The 16419-nt window shown below is 30.6% G+C and overlaps 1 protein-coding gene across 1 annotated transcript; it reads right to left on the bottom strand.

The window, feature by feature from the left end:
• Window positions 1–6394: 6394 nt before the first annotated feature.
• Window positions 6395–8796, bottom strand: LOC129895529 (BAG family molecular chaperone regulator 1). Its single transcript, XM_055971252.1, has 4 exons — window positions 7840–8796; window positions 7499–7755; window positions 7201–7347; window positions 6395–7120 (listed from the first exon to the last, which is right to left on the bottom strand). The coding sequence occupies exons 1-4, from the start codon at window positions 8054–8056 to the stop codon at window positions 6740–6742; spliced, it is 1002 nt and encodes a 333-aa protein (XP_055827227.1). The 5' UTR covers window positions 8057–8796; the 3' UTR covers window positions 6395–6739.
• Window positions 8797–16419: the final 7623 nt, after the last annotated feature.

Below are 16419 nucleotides of genomic sequence, written 5' to 3'. Positions count from 1 at the left end.
TAGTACTGACAATTTAATTAATGTTAAATCTTCCTTAAATACCTGCAGAATTAGAGACAAAATCAGGAATGGATTCGTACCGTTGTGAATGTTTAAGATATGGGTTGGAATTCGATGAAGTCCAAAATATGCTACACATGTCACTGCTTCATTCCTTTTCGTAATTCCAGATATTTATACCTCAAACTAAGAGATTTTGTAGATGATGTCAAAAGAAGAAACAAGAAATGAATTAATAAAGAATATATGGACAAAATCGTAAATTTATCCGTAAATTTCATTTAAATATTAGAATTATGATATATTTGAGTTGGGCATCTGAATATATAATAAAGTAATTTTAGACACTTTGATTCATATTTTGAAAATAGTTATAATGCATGTTCATAAGTGTCTACATAAGTGAATCTAGGCTATCTAGCCTTTATAGAACATGTGGTTCAATATTTAATAAAAGAAGGAAAAAATGTATTAAGTGAAAATTGATTCCTAGTCATCTAGGTAAATAACTCAACATTCATCAAGTACATCATTTAACACTCCTATACTATAGTCCATAGGTGATAACAAATAATGATATATCAATTTTAGAAAATATATACATAAAATACCAAATTTACAGAGAAATTACGTGTTCACATGCCTCAAATTTTAGTTATAAATTCATTAGTGAGTGTGTATTATGTAGATAAGTTAATCACAAAAAGATTTTGAGCATCAACTGAAACATGCATGAGGTTTACAACTTATTAAGGTAATGCATATAATTAAAAGAAGGAATGAGGTTAATTTTTCTAGGTAATGGGCGTTTGAAAACATCAAAAAAAATCAAAATTATGGATTTGAAAGGATCTAATAGAAACACTTTAAATCTTTAATCATATGTTCTTATGTTCAATCAAAAAATGTCATAATTTAACTGATTAAATAATTTTTTTAGACAAGCTTAAGGGACTATCGATGAATTTCGTCATAAACAATTGAATATTTTTTCCCAATGTAACAAGGTTTACTGATAATTTCAATCAATCTCATGCTGGACTAGAGAATAATCCATGTCCTGAGAAGAAGTGACACCAGGTAGCCACTTTTAATATTTTACTATTTAAAATATAATCTAGGTTTTACAATGTATTTAAAATCTAGCACAGAAATCACTGTTCAAACTTCAGCTTGAAATTGGAAGAAGCGGCATCTGCTGCCTTTTTAAAGTTTTGACTATGATATAAATACATTGAAAGTTCTTGCCATGTTTTAAACACCATTCCTAAAGTGGCTAATAGTGGTACTTGACCCATTGCCTAATGACAAGAAGAATTGTAGAAATGGCATGGGCTAGCTAGTTTTGTATCATACTATACTATTTAAGGTTTAGCCATTTTAAAAAAATTGTGTAAAAAGTTAATGTGGTCTGAAAGTTTGAATTGCCATAGCCACACTGTGCTGGAGTTCTTATATAGAGGGTATTGAACTTTAACAAACTATGTCGAAATTTTACTTGTAAAAGTTCAAAATTTGGCACAGTGTACTACAGTTTTTCGCCTTTAGCTAATGATTTTTTTTATGGAAATCTTATTTTTCCATTCAGGATTTGAAAGAAAGGATTCACTTTTCGAAATCTAAAATGACATAATTCATGTTGGGATGAAAACACCACAACTAAAATTTGATATGATGATAAATAATAAAAATAAATTAGACACGAAAATTTTACGTGGAAACCCTCAAACAAATAGAGGAGAAAAACCACGGAGTAGAAGGATTTTTACTATTATGATATGGAGTACACCTCTCTCAAATACAAGGAGAAAACAACAATTAACACTTCTACTACAATATTTATCTTGGTGTATAACCTTCTTTGTGTTTTTACTTTCTCTTTCTGAATTGATGCCCTTAGGACTACATTGTCAATGCAATTATGTTAGAAGGAATGAACTTATATTTATAGAGTCATAAATCTTTTCCTATAAGAAAATGATCAGCCAAATATATAGAAACTTTGTGTTTTCCTTTTAGGAAAAGGAAAACTCAATTATACTAGGAAATTTTTTTTCTTTTCTTTTCCTTTTCTTTTTTCTGCCTACTTTTTCTGTCTACTTTTTTCTTCTTTGAATTTAACTTTACTTAGCAGCCTTTGTTGACTTTTCTTTCCATTCAGCCACCTTAAAAGTGACAATTTTAAAATTATTATACCATCACGGGCTATTTTCAATGATAGGGGCCAAAAATAGCTAGCCCATTCTATTTTCTCCAAATATTGTAGTTCAATAGTTGTTGGGCTTTCGACATAGAACGCGTTTGGGTTGAATGAATTGAAGTAGTTTTTAAGTTGGGATAATTTCATAATATATATGTAATAAAGTTAGTTTACAATATATATAGTTATATTTCTATTTACATAAAAAATAATTAAAAATAAGTTATGGGCTGAACACTCCAAGGCTCAATTCAGACTAAGGCATTAGACCTTTTATGCTTCTTTTCCTTTTCTTTTTTATTTTTTGTTTTGCAATATTTGATTTTAAAAAAATAAAAATAAAAATTAATTTGTTGTTTTTTTCCTTTCTATTTTAAATAAAAAATATCCTCTTTTTTTCAAAACTTTTTTCATTGAATTTTTTTCATCTATAAATATTGTATAAATGGTGTAAAAACATGTATATATATAATATACAAATAATTTTGTAGTGTATATGTAATGTATCGATATCATATAAATAGTTATGTAATGTATATATAATGTATCGATATTGTATAAATATGTATCAATATTGTATAAATAGTATATAAACATGTATATATAATGTACAAATAATTATGTAGTGTATATGTAATATATCGGTATTGTATAAATATGTATAAATATGTTTATATGATGTATAAATAATTGTGTAGTGTATATGTAATATATTGATAAACAAAAGAAGTGAAACAATCATATAGAAAGATTTTTTTAAAAAGGAGCAAAAATAAAATTAAAACAACAATTTTTTGTTCTTTAAATAGCACAAAAAAATAATAATAATAAAAAGATTTTAAAAAAAAAGATAAGAAAGAAAATGTTGACAGTCATATTAGAGGTTGATTGAAGTAATTATAAAAAACTAAGATTTGGGATATTTGCAAAAGCCAAATTATTTCCACCCAAAAGAAAGAAATTAAAGTTGTACTCTTAGTTCAGGATAATGAAATACTAAAAAATGACTTGTTTCATCAAAGAAAATAGGAAAAAAGTTTTGATATATCCTCAACTTTTCTTATTTAGAGCTGATATACCCTTTGTTATAAAAGTGGCTCACATATATCCTTATCGTTTTAAAAGTGACTCACATGTACCCTTCAATCTAATGAAAGTGAAAAAAATTAATTTTAATTTTTTTTTTGAAATTTTAATTTTAAAAAATTTCATGTAGAGGTATATATTATCCGTTTCACACATGATTTTTTTCTTCTAATTCTTTGATTATCATTATTTGAGTTTTTTTCTTCTTCTTTCATTCTTAGTGTAAAAATACCGAGGGAAAAAAAGAGTGAATGAAAAAAGAGAAAAAAAGTAAGAAAAAAATTTAAAAGTAATTATATTTCGGATATATTGTAATTTATTTTTTGTATTTCGTAGATAGAATAGGGGCATATATGATAAATTAGTGAAAAAAAATTAACTATCAAAATAATAAATTCAAATTAGCCGTTGAATCAAAAAAGCCAAAAAATACATTAATATTTTTTTAATAAAAAAAATTCAAAAAACAATTTAAAATCATTTTTTTTTAATTCCGTTAGAGGAAAAGGATATATGTGAACCATTTGTGTCATAATAAAGGTATATATGACTCACTTTTATAACGAGGGATCAGATCCTTTTTCCAAGAAAATATTTCTTTTCTTTCAAGAAACTTTTTTTTATGTTTTGCGAACCAATCAAAAAAAATTATCTTGTATTTTCAAGAGAATAAATTCAACAGTATATATTTATCAAAAGATTTTCGAAGTAGAGAAAACAATTAATCGTTTAAACATGTTGAAATTATATGCTCAATTTCTTATTGCAAGTTACGTGGAGATCTGGACAAAATTTTATAACAACCTTCTTGAACCCTATACATCAATTTCAAATGGTCGAAATGATACGAATTGCCCTTAAAATGAATTTGATTTTTATCTTTGCCCTTCCATAACTGAATTTATGTCAATGGGACATAGTTCTTTTGAAACGGAAATTATATGGGACATAAATTGAGAATATTATAATACGAAAATATATATGAATACTTTATATATATTATTATTATTTTGTTATGAGACATATATTAAAAATCAGCACAAAATAATAGTATAAATACCAATGACCCGTTAAAATGTTGCAGAATGAATCCTTAAAAATGTGGGGGTACATAATTTAACGTTTGCATAAATATATGTTGCTTGGGTGGCCTATAAGACATCAGAATCTAAATTATTAATAGTATTACTTTGGATCTAATTTGTTGACAAGTACAATATCAGGAACTTATAACCCATATCTTGGGTGCCGAAGGATGAGGAAGAGACGATCAATATGGAATGTCACTTATAGAACTTGTTTGAGAACTCATTTTCTTGGTTTTAAAAGATATCAACAATCAAATATAAGAAAATTAAAATTTTCTCCTTATCAAATATACCCTTAATTAATCTTCATAACTTATGTTAATAATGATATTTCGTCCTTGCTTGGAAGCATGTCATGTGAGGTGCTTAAAAATTGGAAGTTGTATACACCATATATAGTGGTTAGATTACTCATATGAAGAATGAGGGATTCCTTCATGTATCATGAGTTGTCAAACTACTGAGAGAAATTAGTTGAATAATTTGTATGTGGGAAAGAGAACGTAAGTGACACCTTGTTTTCTAGTCATTACAAATAAACCAATAATCATTGATCATGCGCTCTTTTTTTTTTTATCGTGGAATTGTCTAATTAGTTTGCGTGCACCATCTTGCCTATTTAATTGAATATCTACTCAATTTAAATAGAAAAATCTCTTTCTTCCTTTTTTCATAGTATTTCATTCATTTCAACTATGAAGTTGGATAAGATTTCAAGTGATTTGATAAACAGAATAAAAATCATACCTCATATAATAGGTCAAATTTAAACCTGTTTTACCTCATCAGTTTCTCTATCATCTTTTAAGACTATACTTTAGTTCCTTTATATATTTTATGAAAGTTCCCAGACTCAATATTTGAATATCAAACACTATAGTTTGTAACTGAATATGAATTACTTCAATTTAAATTTACATATTGATCAAAATATTCTAGTTTTTGTTTAATACTGTTGTTTTAATTTGAATTTTAAATGTTGTAGTTTTTTCTTCAAATATTCTAATTGTGGTTCGAATACTGGCATTTTGTTAACAGAACACTACTATAGTTGTGAATTAACACAATATTATTTAAAACTGAATATGGTATTCTTGAATTGAATAATGTAGTTAGTTCTAATATGATTTAGAAAATTTTCTGACAAATCCGTTGAGAGAAAGTGGAGTAATAGTGGCATAGATTACTTTCATCTAGTTTTAGGAATCGGTTATTGATTAATGCTAAATTGTAGAAATATTAATATATAAAACATGCTGCCATCGTTTTTCTATTTTTAATACGCTAGATATAGGATGTGAATATTTGTAAGATACTCTTATGTAATTACTAATTACTATTGTGAAAAAGAGGACTAGTATGATGATATTTACTTAAACTATCCTAATCGTTTCTAGCTTTTGAATGCCGAAAAGGAAAGAAAAAAGTCTTGGAACGACAGTAAAATTATATTCATATGATTTATTTTATCTTATGTGTGTTGTGCTAACACCATGCCTCAAGGAGTGCGGCCATGCATAAACGCGGATGTTTCGTGCTACTTTTTCCCCTTTTGGGGAGAAAGAAAGGAAGCTATTCAATCCAAGCAACAATCTGAAGAAGCAGTAATAAGATGATTCATTGGAAAACAGAATGGTGGAAGGACAAGAAAGTAACAGTATAAAGTCTATGGTGAAACCACCATAGACTAATCATTAGATCTAGATATCAAGAACCTGTTTATTTTAATGGTTAAACTAAACACATGGTCATCATTTCCCTTTTTTCAGCATCCCACTACTTTCCTTCTATCATTTGGATGGGTTAGTTAATCAATTACAAGAAATCCAACTAGTTCATGTTCCCTTTTGTCATTTTGCACCCTTCACAACAAGCAAGGAATAAAGATCAATCATTATTTCTCACCACCATATATTTTGTGTTTTTTTTATTCAAAATCTAAGTGACTAGAAGATTCACATTCTAGCTAGCTTAACTTTAACAAAGTAAAAAGCTAGATACTTTGAGCAAAATGCAAGTGTTGTTCATTGAATTTTTTTATTTTTTTTTGCTACTCAAAAGTATTATGAATCTACATGTGAATGCCTATTAATATCATGGCCTATCAACAAGATAACATTACAATCTGGAAATTGGTGATAAGCATGATGGAACCTTATGTAGTGACTCCCAATTATTGATCAAGTGGATATGATCATCATATGAAACAGGGGAATCTAACAGGACCCTCTACATACAAAAAAAGAATTGGAGAATAGGTACCAACCAAACCAACTTGTGAAAAGAAGAAATTTCACACTCACACAGTTCCTCAAAACTAATAAGCAAAGATAACTTTTCTTCTACTAAAGACTTACTACTCTTCTCAGAGCAAATCCCAATTGAATCGAGGTTGAGCAGAGGAAGCATGGCTATTATTGTTTGGCGTCGTGGTTGAGTAATGATCCACCAATGGCCCTGGTGCGGGATCAAATGTTTCCCACTGTGTAGTTATGACGACAGAACCCGAGGCTGAGTGCCTGGATGGCTCCTGATGTTTTGCTTGTGTAGGCGAATTGGCGAATGAATGCCTGCCATTCTGGTTTTGAACTGGTGACGATGCTTGCTCGTTGGAATACCTGCGCTGGTGCTGTTGAGGAGACGGTGATGATTCCTGTTTCGGAATGTGATTCCCGTTGCTCGATGATGCTGAATTTTTCATCTTCAACACATCTAGTGTTTCGACATATTTTTGCACTCTTTTCACCTGAGCAAAAACAGATACCATGTTTTAGTCCATTCCAAAAGCTAAAATTGATGTAGCAGGGCAGAGATTAAGCTAATTACCTGCATTTTTCTCTGTAATTTAACATCACCTTCAGCTACAATTCCATCCAATTTAAGCAATTGATTCATCAACAACTCAATCACCTTAACCAAATCCTTCTCAACAACTTTTGCACCTTTGGAAATTATTGATTCGAATGCAGACACCTAAGCAAAATCCAAAATAAACTTACTAAACCAACACGAATATCTTATCTATATCCAAGCCTTTAGCCAATAAAATAAAGATTGTACTTATATACACCGACAGTATAAACAATTTAACATATTACCAATCTCACATATTACGAAACATTACCTGTCCAGCAAGCCTGTCGACTTCAAAACTGATGTCTGATATAGTTTTAGCAGCTTTCTCCATCTTAGCATTCTTTCTCAACTCAAGGTACCGTTTCTCTTGGCTAAGCGGGTCTTCAATTACAACAATTTTTGACTTATCCTTAACACCGGCAATATCAAGGAAAGCATTGTTGTCTCTTTCTTTGTCTTTGTACAACAACTTTTGATCTTGGTGGTGCAGCCCTGTCGGCCCCGTTAACATTTTCTTCAATTCCCCTTCAACAATTCACAAATAATGTAAAACAAAAAATAGCATAATAAAATATGGAAAAAAAAGGAGATTTTTTTTTTTGGACTTACCAAAAGTTGCTTGAGAACTGATATTGATTTCATGATAAATTGAGCCATACTTAACCCGGATCCGAATTGGGGGTGGAGGAGGGCGGTTTTCCGAATCCGGGTTACGCTTCTGGACCAACATTCCACCGGGTCGGACTTCCCACTCGTTTTCGCCTGCGGCGGTACTGTCGTTCATCATCGGAGGCATACCGGTGGTTTTGGTCTTCATTCGCATCATTTTTATTGAGATGGTAAAACAGAAAAACAATACGAAAGAAATTAATTTTTGGAGTATTGGATGGTGACGTTGAATTTTTAAGGAATCAGATCAAACCATTGACTTCAGTGTGCATATCCATTTATCCTTTTTCCCTCAAAAAAAAGTCCAAAAGCCAGTTAGAAACAGTTGTAATTTAGCGTTTTGGAAGTGGTAACATTAACACAAGTGCAAAAGGTAGCGCCACGCGTGAAGAGAGAAGGGAACAAATACTAAGCAAAACACTACACGCACTGCCTAAACTTTCCAGCTATTATCACTTGTCTATTAACCGCTTTAAGGAAAGAAAGAATCAGTACCAAAAGATAACCGGAGAATCAAGAAAAGTCTGTCGGCGCCCCGGCGATAAATGCCGTAGACAAATTGAACTAGAAAAAAATTTGTAGATCTCGTTAAACAATCAAATGGGTAAGCGCCAAAATTACCAAAAATAGCAAAACTATCGGTACAAATCCAAAATAAACCGATTTGTCCGATTGAAAAAGAATTGATAAGGAAGGATTTCAATTTCAATGTTGAAATAGATCAGTAACTAGAACAATAATCAAACACAAAAAAGAAAATATTTTTTCCTCTCTTCTGATTGGTTTTTTTTTGTGTGTGGAGAAGGCTGGAAGAAGATGGGGGACAGAGAGAGATGGAAAAAATACGATACTACAAAAATGTATAAATAAATGAATGGACAGCAAACAGAAGAAAACAGGTGAGAACTCTACTACACATTTTCATTATATAATAGTAATAAAAAAAAAGTATCGAACTTTGGTAGTCTACTTAATTATTGGTAGGGCATCACTGTATATGTCATGACAAACATTGGAATAATAAGGGAAGGCAAACAGAGAAGCTGCCAAAAGCCTTGTGTTTAAAGTATTGGAAAATTACCATGTTTGATATAAAAAACAATCTAGAAAACTAAGCAACATATTTAATATTTTACTAAATTTACACCATATACATTAATACAACACGAAAAGAAAAAGAAGAGAAAAATTGTCAAAAATGTAATTTTTAAACAGTTGAAGAATCCCTTTCACTAACAGAGGTTTTTGAGGTTTAGTTCAGGCGTCGCCTTTGTCTATCTTATCCGACAGTAAATTACATTGCACGTTTCATCTTTTGTTCTTTTCTTTCACTATTTTTTATTATCTTTTTGTACTACATTTTTACCAACAAGATAGTGAAAAAAATTATTTATATGAATCGTATTCACAAAATTGCGAGGTAAAAAAGAAGTCTCACATATTATACGACTTATTAACCTTAGTTGTATGAGTTAAGTGATAAAGTATTTTGGTAACTGCGGACAAGCTGAACTGTTTGGTCAACTTCATTGAACCAATTTGTCTAAAATATTTAAACACTTTCCTATTTTCACTCCTCAAAAGAGAAATTTATCACTTGGGTATTAATTAATACTACTTACCTTTTCTTTTACAAAATAATTTGAGTTGGTCTACAGTTTTATTCCTTTACTAAATTTTAAATAAATGCACTATTTAAAGAGCTTTGAATTTGACCATAAAAAATCACCAACATGGCATCCAGCTTTTTAGCACAGTATATATTTTGTCAATTTGTCCATGTGTGAGGTAGACTTTTTCCAAGTATATGCTACAATCAAATTTCATTAAATTTTTTTATTTTAAGTTTTAAGATATTATAACTATAATAATAAAAGAAAATTTTACCTAAAAAATAAAAAGTAGTCTAAATAGGGTAATGTTTTTGTCTTTTAGTCAGTTAAATTATTTAGCAGCCTTCGTGTCTAGACTCTAGTGTTATGATCCGCCACTTGATCTTAAAGGAGGAAGAATCAAGAATTTTGGTGAAGTTTGTAGAAGACTCTAAATTCTTGTGGAATATTGTAGAGAAGTCTTAAAATACATAGAGCTAGAATTCTCTAGTATGTGTAGATAATTCTAGATTAGGAATTTTTTTGTAAATATGAAAAAATTTGTATAGCAATTTTTATTTACGCTTAAATTTCTTAAGAATAGTATAAATAGAGGAGACATTCATTTAAAAAAAAATATCCAGAAATCAAACATTCTTTCAAGTAATACAAAACCTATCTAGTCTTAGAGGCTTACTTGAGCTTGCAAAATCGTAAAAGATTCGTAAGTAAGTTGTCAAGTGCCGCACGAAGGTCTTAATTGAAGTCTAAATCCGTGACACTAGTCTCCAAAAATTACTCAACCAGGGACCCAATTGCCATTCTGACTGAAAAGATGATAGTACTATCAGGTTAATTTTGTATATTATGAACATATTTTTAGTTTATAAGATTACTTGAAAGAAAAAATATTACAAGTAATGGTTTATAATAGGCTTAACACTAATTATATAAAAATCAATTATAGAGAGTAATATGTTGAATCATAATGATATTGTAAACTCTCTTTATTTTACACGTACATACAAGTTAAATCTACGATATAAAGAGTGGGATAATACGGAAAGTATCCTTTAATTTTATTTAACTGATATTTATGTTTTAAAATTTTTAATGTATATAAATAATTACTTAAATTTATATATAATTCACATTCTATGTGTAGTATGCCATGTAATATATGTATGCTTAATTATTCAATTTTTTATAAATTTAGATATTTAATTATACATATTCTAAGTTGGAGAACATAGATGTGAGCTAAGGCCTAACTAAGAGCTCGTTTGGATTGACTTTAAGTTGGTCAAAACCAACTTAAAACCTTTTTTTAACTTTTGGACGTATTTGCCTAATACTAACTTTAAGTCATAAAATTTTTAAAGTCAGTCAAAAATGAAAAGTTAGGATTTCTAATTATTTTTTTCTAAGTGCTTAAAGCCATTTTGTTTGACCATGAAAATTACTTTTATATCTCTTATATTTTAACTAAATTCTCAAACTAGCCTTTTTATTCTTTTAATCCTAAAATTTAAACACTTATTTTCAACATAAGCACTTTTATCCAAACACTCAACTGCTTATTTATAAAAATAACTTTCAGCACTTCAAAATTCTAAAAACATTTCATACATAAAAGTTATTTTTTTTAAGGTCATCCAAACAGGCTCTAAGAATATATGTTTATATGTTGCTAAAAATATTATAATCTTAATTGAAATGCTACGTCATCGTAACATTGCCAACCATACACAACAGTAACACCTACGTCTCAGTGTTTTCCTTACACGTGTCAATTTGTTAGACCATCAAAGCCTGACCCGCATTCGAATGTGACTGTATCTTTAACCATTACCTCTCTTGGAAGCCATGCCAAATCTCCACCGACACTTTCTGAACGGCTGGATGAGCGCAGCTTTTGCTATCCTTTTCACGTGGCAGTTTTAAGACTGTTGATTTGATTCCCACGTGGTCCTTTACTGGTGATCATTTTACTGTGTTATTACCGTAGCCCGATGGTGACGGTACAACCCACTTGTTTCTAAAAAATGTCAATGTAAAGGGGCGGTCGTTAGTTGCTTTGTCTGTTGACTAATTTATTTATTGTTATTATTATTTTCATAATTAATATTCTTTCCATCTCAATAAAATTGCTTATGTTTCTAGTATATATGACTGTCAATACATGTCGTTTTTGTATGAAATATCATTAAGGGATACCTCTACTACCTCAAACATTGAATTAGCTATGAATGTGCAGTAATCTTCAGCTAATTCATCGTTAAAAAGTGCACAGCTAAATGATTTTTTTATAATTCATTGTCGATTAGTAGATAAATGAAATTAGCATGATTTTTTTTTATTAAGCTATACTACTATGATCACTCTATAAATGGTAATAATGCTATCAAACAAATTAAGACAAAAGAAGTAGCATATGATTTCATCAGTAACTACTTAAGTATTGCTAGGGTTCTCTAACTTGTCTTGTGGGAAAGAATATATATTATTTGGAGTTTGTCAATAATTAATTTTTTAAAACAGAGACAGTGTACCGACACTTTGAATATTTTAATTGATTAAAGTGGCTATGGTTTATTTATTTGGTAGAACGTACGTAACAGTGGTTTCGTCGAAATTCTGTGGGACTAAAATTTGAATTTTACCCAATTCTAATTTTGTGATGTTGATATTTTACCATCTTACATCTATCAAGACCAAAAATGACAACTTGCCAAAGTCGTTTCCTTTTATGTTTATATATATATATATATATATATATATATATATATATATATATATATATATATATATATATATATATATATATTAGGATGTTACCTCATTTTTACGTCCTCCCAATAGTGGTAAATATTATTAAAGAAAAGATTTTTTTAAAAAAATTTATGATCTAAAAGGAAATTTATATAATAATTTATTAAGAATAAAATAAATATTTTAAAATTAAATTATTTTAAATATATAAATATTTATACTTTTTAAAATTGACTTAAAAAAATGTATCATATATATAAGTTGGAATAGAAGGAGTATCACGTACTTTGCTCACTCGTTTAACTATGACTCACCTTTTTACCTTTTTGTTGTTGTTATATGGAGGATATAGATTAGGATTGTTTGCTGGAAAAATTTGCGTGGGTACAAATTAAGTTAAAATTTGTAAAAATAGGATTAAAGATAAATAAATTAGATTAGATTAAGTTTATTTTTTTATTTTTTTTGGCTAGATCTAAGTAACCAAAATAAAACAAGGGAAAAGGATTAGATAAACCTCTTAATTTTGTCATTTAAAGCTAATATATTTTTTATTATAAAAGTATCTTATATATACTCATACTATTATAGAAATGACTCATATATATTAAATGTACTTTTTATCCTAAATAATCAATTTTTCTATTAAAAAATTAGCATATAATTTATTCTTGGTAAAAATTTGAGGCCCAAAAAATTGAAGACCTAAGATATATGCCTTATTTTTAATACCATAGAGTCGGCCCTATTTCACTTCTAATACTTTTTTTATGAACTGTTTTTTCTTGAGTCAGAATCTATTAAAAATAACTTCTCTTTCTTTAAGGTAAGAATAAAATCTATCTACTCTGTTCTCCATTATCCCCTTTTATGGGAGTACTACACTCGATATGTGTGCTGTTCTTGTTGTATTTTTGTCATTGTCAAAAATACGTGTAATGACAATTTATAAACATTTATGTAATGACAGTTTATGAACATTTATATATTCTGATTAGTTTAAAATATTATGTAGGTAATTATTCGTAACAAGACTTATATGATAAGTGTAATCATTTACAATTTATTGAATATAAATTTATAGAATGGTTTAATTTATATTAAATTCAAGATATATTAGTCCAAATAAATATTTTGGATTAATAAAGTTGGGTCAATTATTTAAGCCCAATAAATGTGGATTCAATTAAAAAAAAAACTAAATCCGTTGATTTGGGCTATAAAGATGACTCCACTTTGTTAAGCCCAATATCATCTCATCCTAGAGGCCCAAAATCATGCCACATGTCAAAGTTAGGTGGTAATCCAAGTCAAATTAAATAAGCCACTAGAATTATGCCATGTGCCAAAATTAGGTGGCAATCCAAGTCAAATTAAATAAGCCACTAAAATTATGCCACATGCCAAAGTTAGGTGGCAATCCAGGTCAAATTAAATAAGCCACTAAAATCGTGCCACATGTCAGAGTTATGTGGCAATCTAAGTCAAATTAAATGAGCCACTAAAATAATGTCACGTGTCCATGTGACATGTTCTGACCAATCAAATTAAAACTCTTCAACAAAGAAATCTGATTGGTCAGTTCAAACCAACCAATCAAATCACACCCTCATACCACTCCCTACAACTATAAATAGGGGTCCTCATTATTGTGAGAGGGGAGGTTTTTTTGAAGAACAAGAAGCAAGAAAAGAGCTCGTGGATCAAAGGCCTCAAATTCTCTACAAAGCTACAAAGTTCAAGCAATCAAATTCAAGCTCAAGTTCAAGATCAAGAACGAAGACAAACATCAAAAAGTTCGAGATCAAGTTACTTGTTCATATTTATCGTTCGTCATAACCATACAAGTGTTTGTGACGAATAATTCAAATTCAAATTTGAAGACGAAGATTCAAGATCAAGCTATTCAAGCCCTTGACTCTAAATCAAATTCAAATTCAAATTCAAGTTCAACGTGCTTCATATTATTTGAAGAATCAGAGGATTATTATAGAGATTGTAACCGCATCATATTTTGAAATCAAATATTATACTTTGTTACTCCAATTTTCCGGTCTGATTATTTATTTTTCTCGGCTCGAAAATTTGTTGTTTACAAATTTTGGCACGCCTAGTGGGACCATCTCTACCTCTCATCTCTTCACATCGATCATCAAACTTCAAGAACACTTAAATGGCGTCTAAGAAGTTGACTCCAGGACTATTATTGCTAAGGCTACTGATTCCAAGTTTTCCTCTGAGGTGGAGAACATACTGGATGCTACTATGGGAAGTTTGGGACCCATCACTAGGAACAGAGCAAACTTGATAGGACAACAAGCACTTCAAGTGCCGTCCGCATCAGTTCCTATATTTGATCTTCCATCTTCAAAGGGGGCAAGATTCTTTCCGAATGAATTGGAAGAAGGAGAGAATATAACTGATATTGTTGAAAAGACGTTGGCTCGACTTAGTCCTTTTAACACGAGGAATTGCACTATTCAAGATGAAGATGATGTCTTGATCACTAGATCTGCCTCAGTCACTCCACGTAACTTGTTTCAGACAGATTTCAGTTTGAGAGAAAATCCATGCTTTGCTCCATCATCCATAACAGTCATCCAAGCGATGATGACTAACACCTCAACTGTTGAAGAACAACTGGCGAGTTTGACGAAGGCAATTGAAGGTCTAACAAAATATGTGCAAGATCAGGATAATCGAATTGTCATGTTGACGGACAGAGTTGAGAATGTCATGGAGGGGGACTCAAGTCATGCACCTGGAAAACGTCCGATGATACAAGAAAAAGGAGATTCAGTTACAAAGCAAATAAATTTTGGGGATGAACTGCAAGTATCTCCTGAAGGAGGAATTCCCATTCATCAACTGAAGGACTTCATTATGGGAACTATCAAAGATAAGTATGACGTGTCTTCAAAGTCATCATTCACATATGCAAAGCCATACACTTCAAGAATCGATGTTTTGAAGATGCCTGTAGGTTATCAACCTCCGAAATTTCAACAATTTGATGGAAAGGGAAATCCAAAACAACACATTGCCCATTTTGTTGAAACCTGCAATAACGCTGGAACATATGGAGATTATTTGGTCAAGCAGTTTGTGCGCTCCTTACAAGAAAATGCTTTTGACTGATATACGGATCTCGAGGCAGGCTCTATTGATAGTTGGGAATAACTTGAGCATGAATTTCTTAATCGCTTCTATAGCACAAGGCGTACTGTGAGCATGGTTGAACTCACAAATACACGTCAATGGGAAGATGAACCCGTTATTGAGTTCATCAACCGATGGAGAAATGCAAGCCTCAATTGTAAGGATAGGCTTAGTGAAACTTCCGGAATAGAAATGTGTATTCAAGGAATGCGTTGGGGACTTCGTTATATCCTACAAGGTATTAAACCCAAATCGTTTGAGGAACTAGCCACACGTGCTCATGATATGGAGTTGAGCATGTCTGCAAGCGGGATTGAAGGACCAATTATTTATGGGCCTCGCAAGGGAAAAGACAAAATGGAGGTAAAGAAAGGGGGAAAATCGGCACCTAAGTTTGGAAACAAGGAGTCGATGAGTGTTAATGCCGTACCTTTGAAAGTGGCTACAAATCTAAGCAAGAATCAAAGGATGAAGACCACAACTTTTCAGAATAACGCTTGTAGAAAGCTGACTTTGAAGGAAATGCAGGCAAAAGAGTATCCTTTCTTAGACTCAGATGTTCCAGCAATTTTCGAAGAGCTTCTGGCGTTAAAACTATTTGAGCTACCTGAAATGAAGTGTCCAGATGAGGTTGGGAGGACTAATGATCCAAATTACTGCAAATATCACCGTTTGATGGGCCATCCTATTGAAAAGTGTTTTATCTTTAAGGAAAAGATTATGGACTTGGCCCGTGAAGGAAAGATATTACTTAAAGATGAGAAGGAGAGTTCAAATCAAGTCTCTGTCACTTTTGGTTCACTTGACCCCATAGTTCTTTGCAACTTTGTCGAAATACATGATAGTGGTGATGACCTAGCCACATCACCATCAAAGATGATTAAATTTGGTGACTTCAAACCAATAAATGTTAACGTATCATCGCTTGTTCCTTTGATGAATGAAGTAATATGGGAAGATAAATCTCTAGAGGAAAACCAATCTTGCGGTGCTTATA

The sequence above is a fragment of the Solanum dulcamara genome, chromosome 7, assembly GCF_947179165.1.
Source record: "Solanum dulcamara chromosome 7, daSolDulc1.2, whole genome shotgun sequence".
Taxonomy (NCBI): Eukaryota; Viridiplantae; Streptophyta; class Magnoliopsida; order Solanales; family Solanaceae; genus Solanum; species Solanum dulcamara.
Note: the sequence above shows the minus strand (reverse complement) of the source record. Positions and strands in the feature narration are given on the sequence as shown.

What these genes read in the sequence shown, in the direction of transcription:
- LOC129895529 (XM_055971252.1), bottom strand. Translation starts at nt 8,056, where the DNA reads ATGATGCGAATGAAGACCAAAACCACCGGTATGCCTCCGATGATGAAC. An exon ending in CAGTTCTCAAGCAACTTTTG is followed by an intron (nt 7,756 to 7,839) that starts GTAAGTCCAAAA and finishes GAATTGTTGAAG; the next exon opens with GGGAATTGAAGAAAATGTTA. An exon ending in TCGACAGGCTTGCTGGACAG is followed by an intron (nt 7,348 to 7,498) that starts GTAATGTTTCGT and finishes GATTTTGCTTAG; the next exon opens with GTGTCTGCATTCGAATCAAT.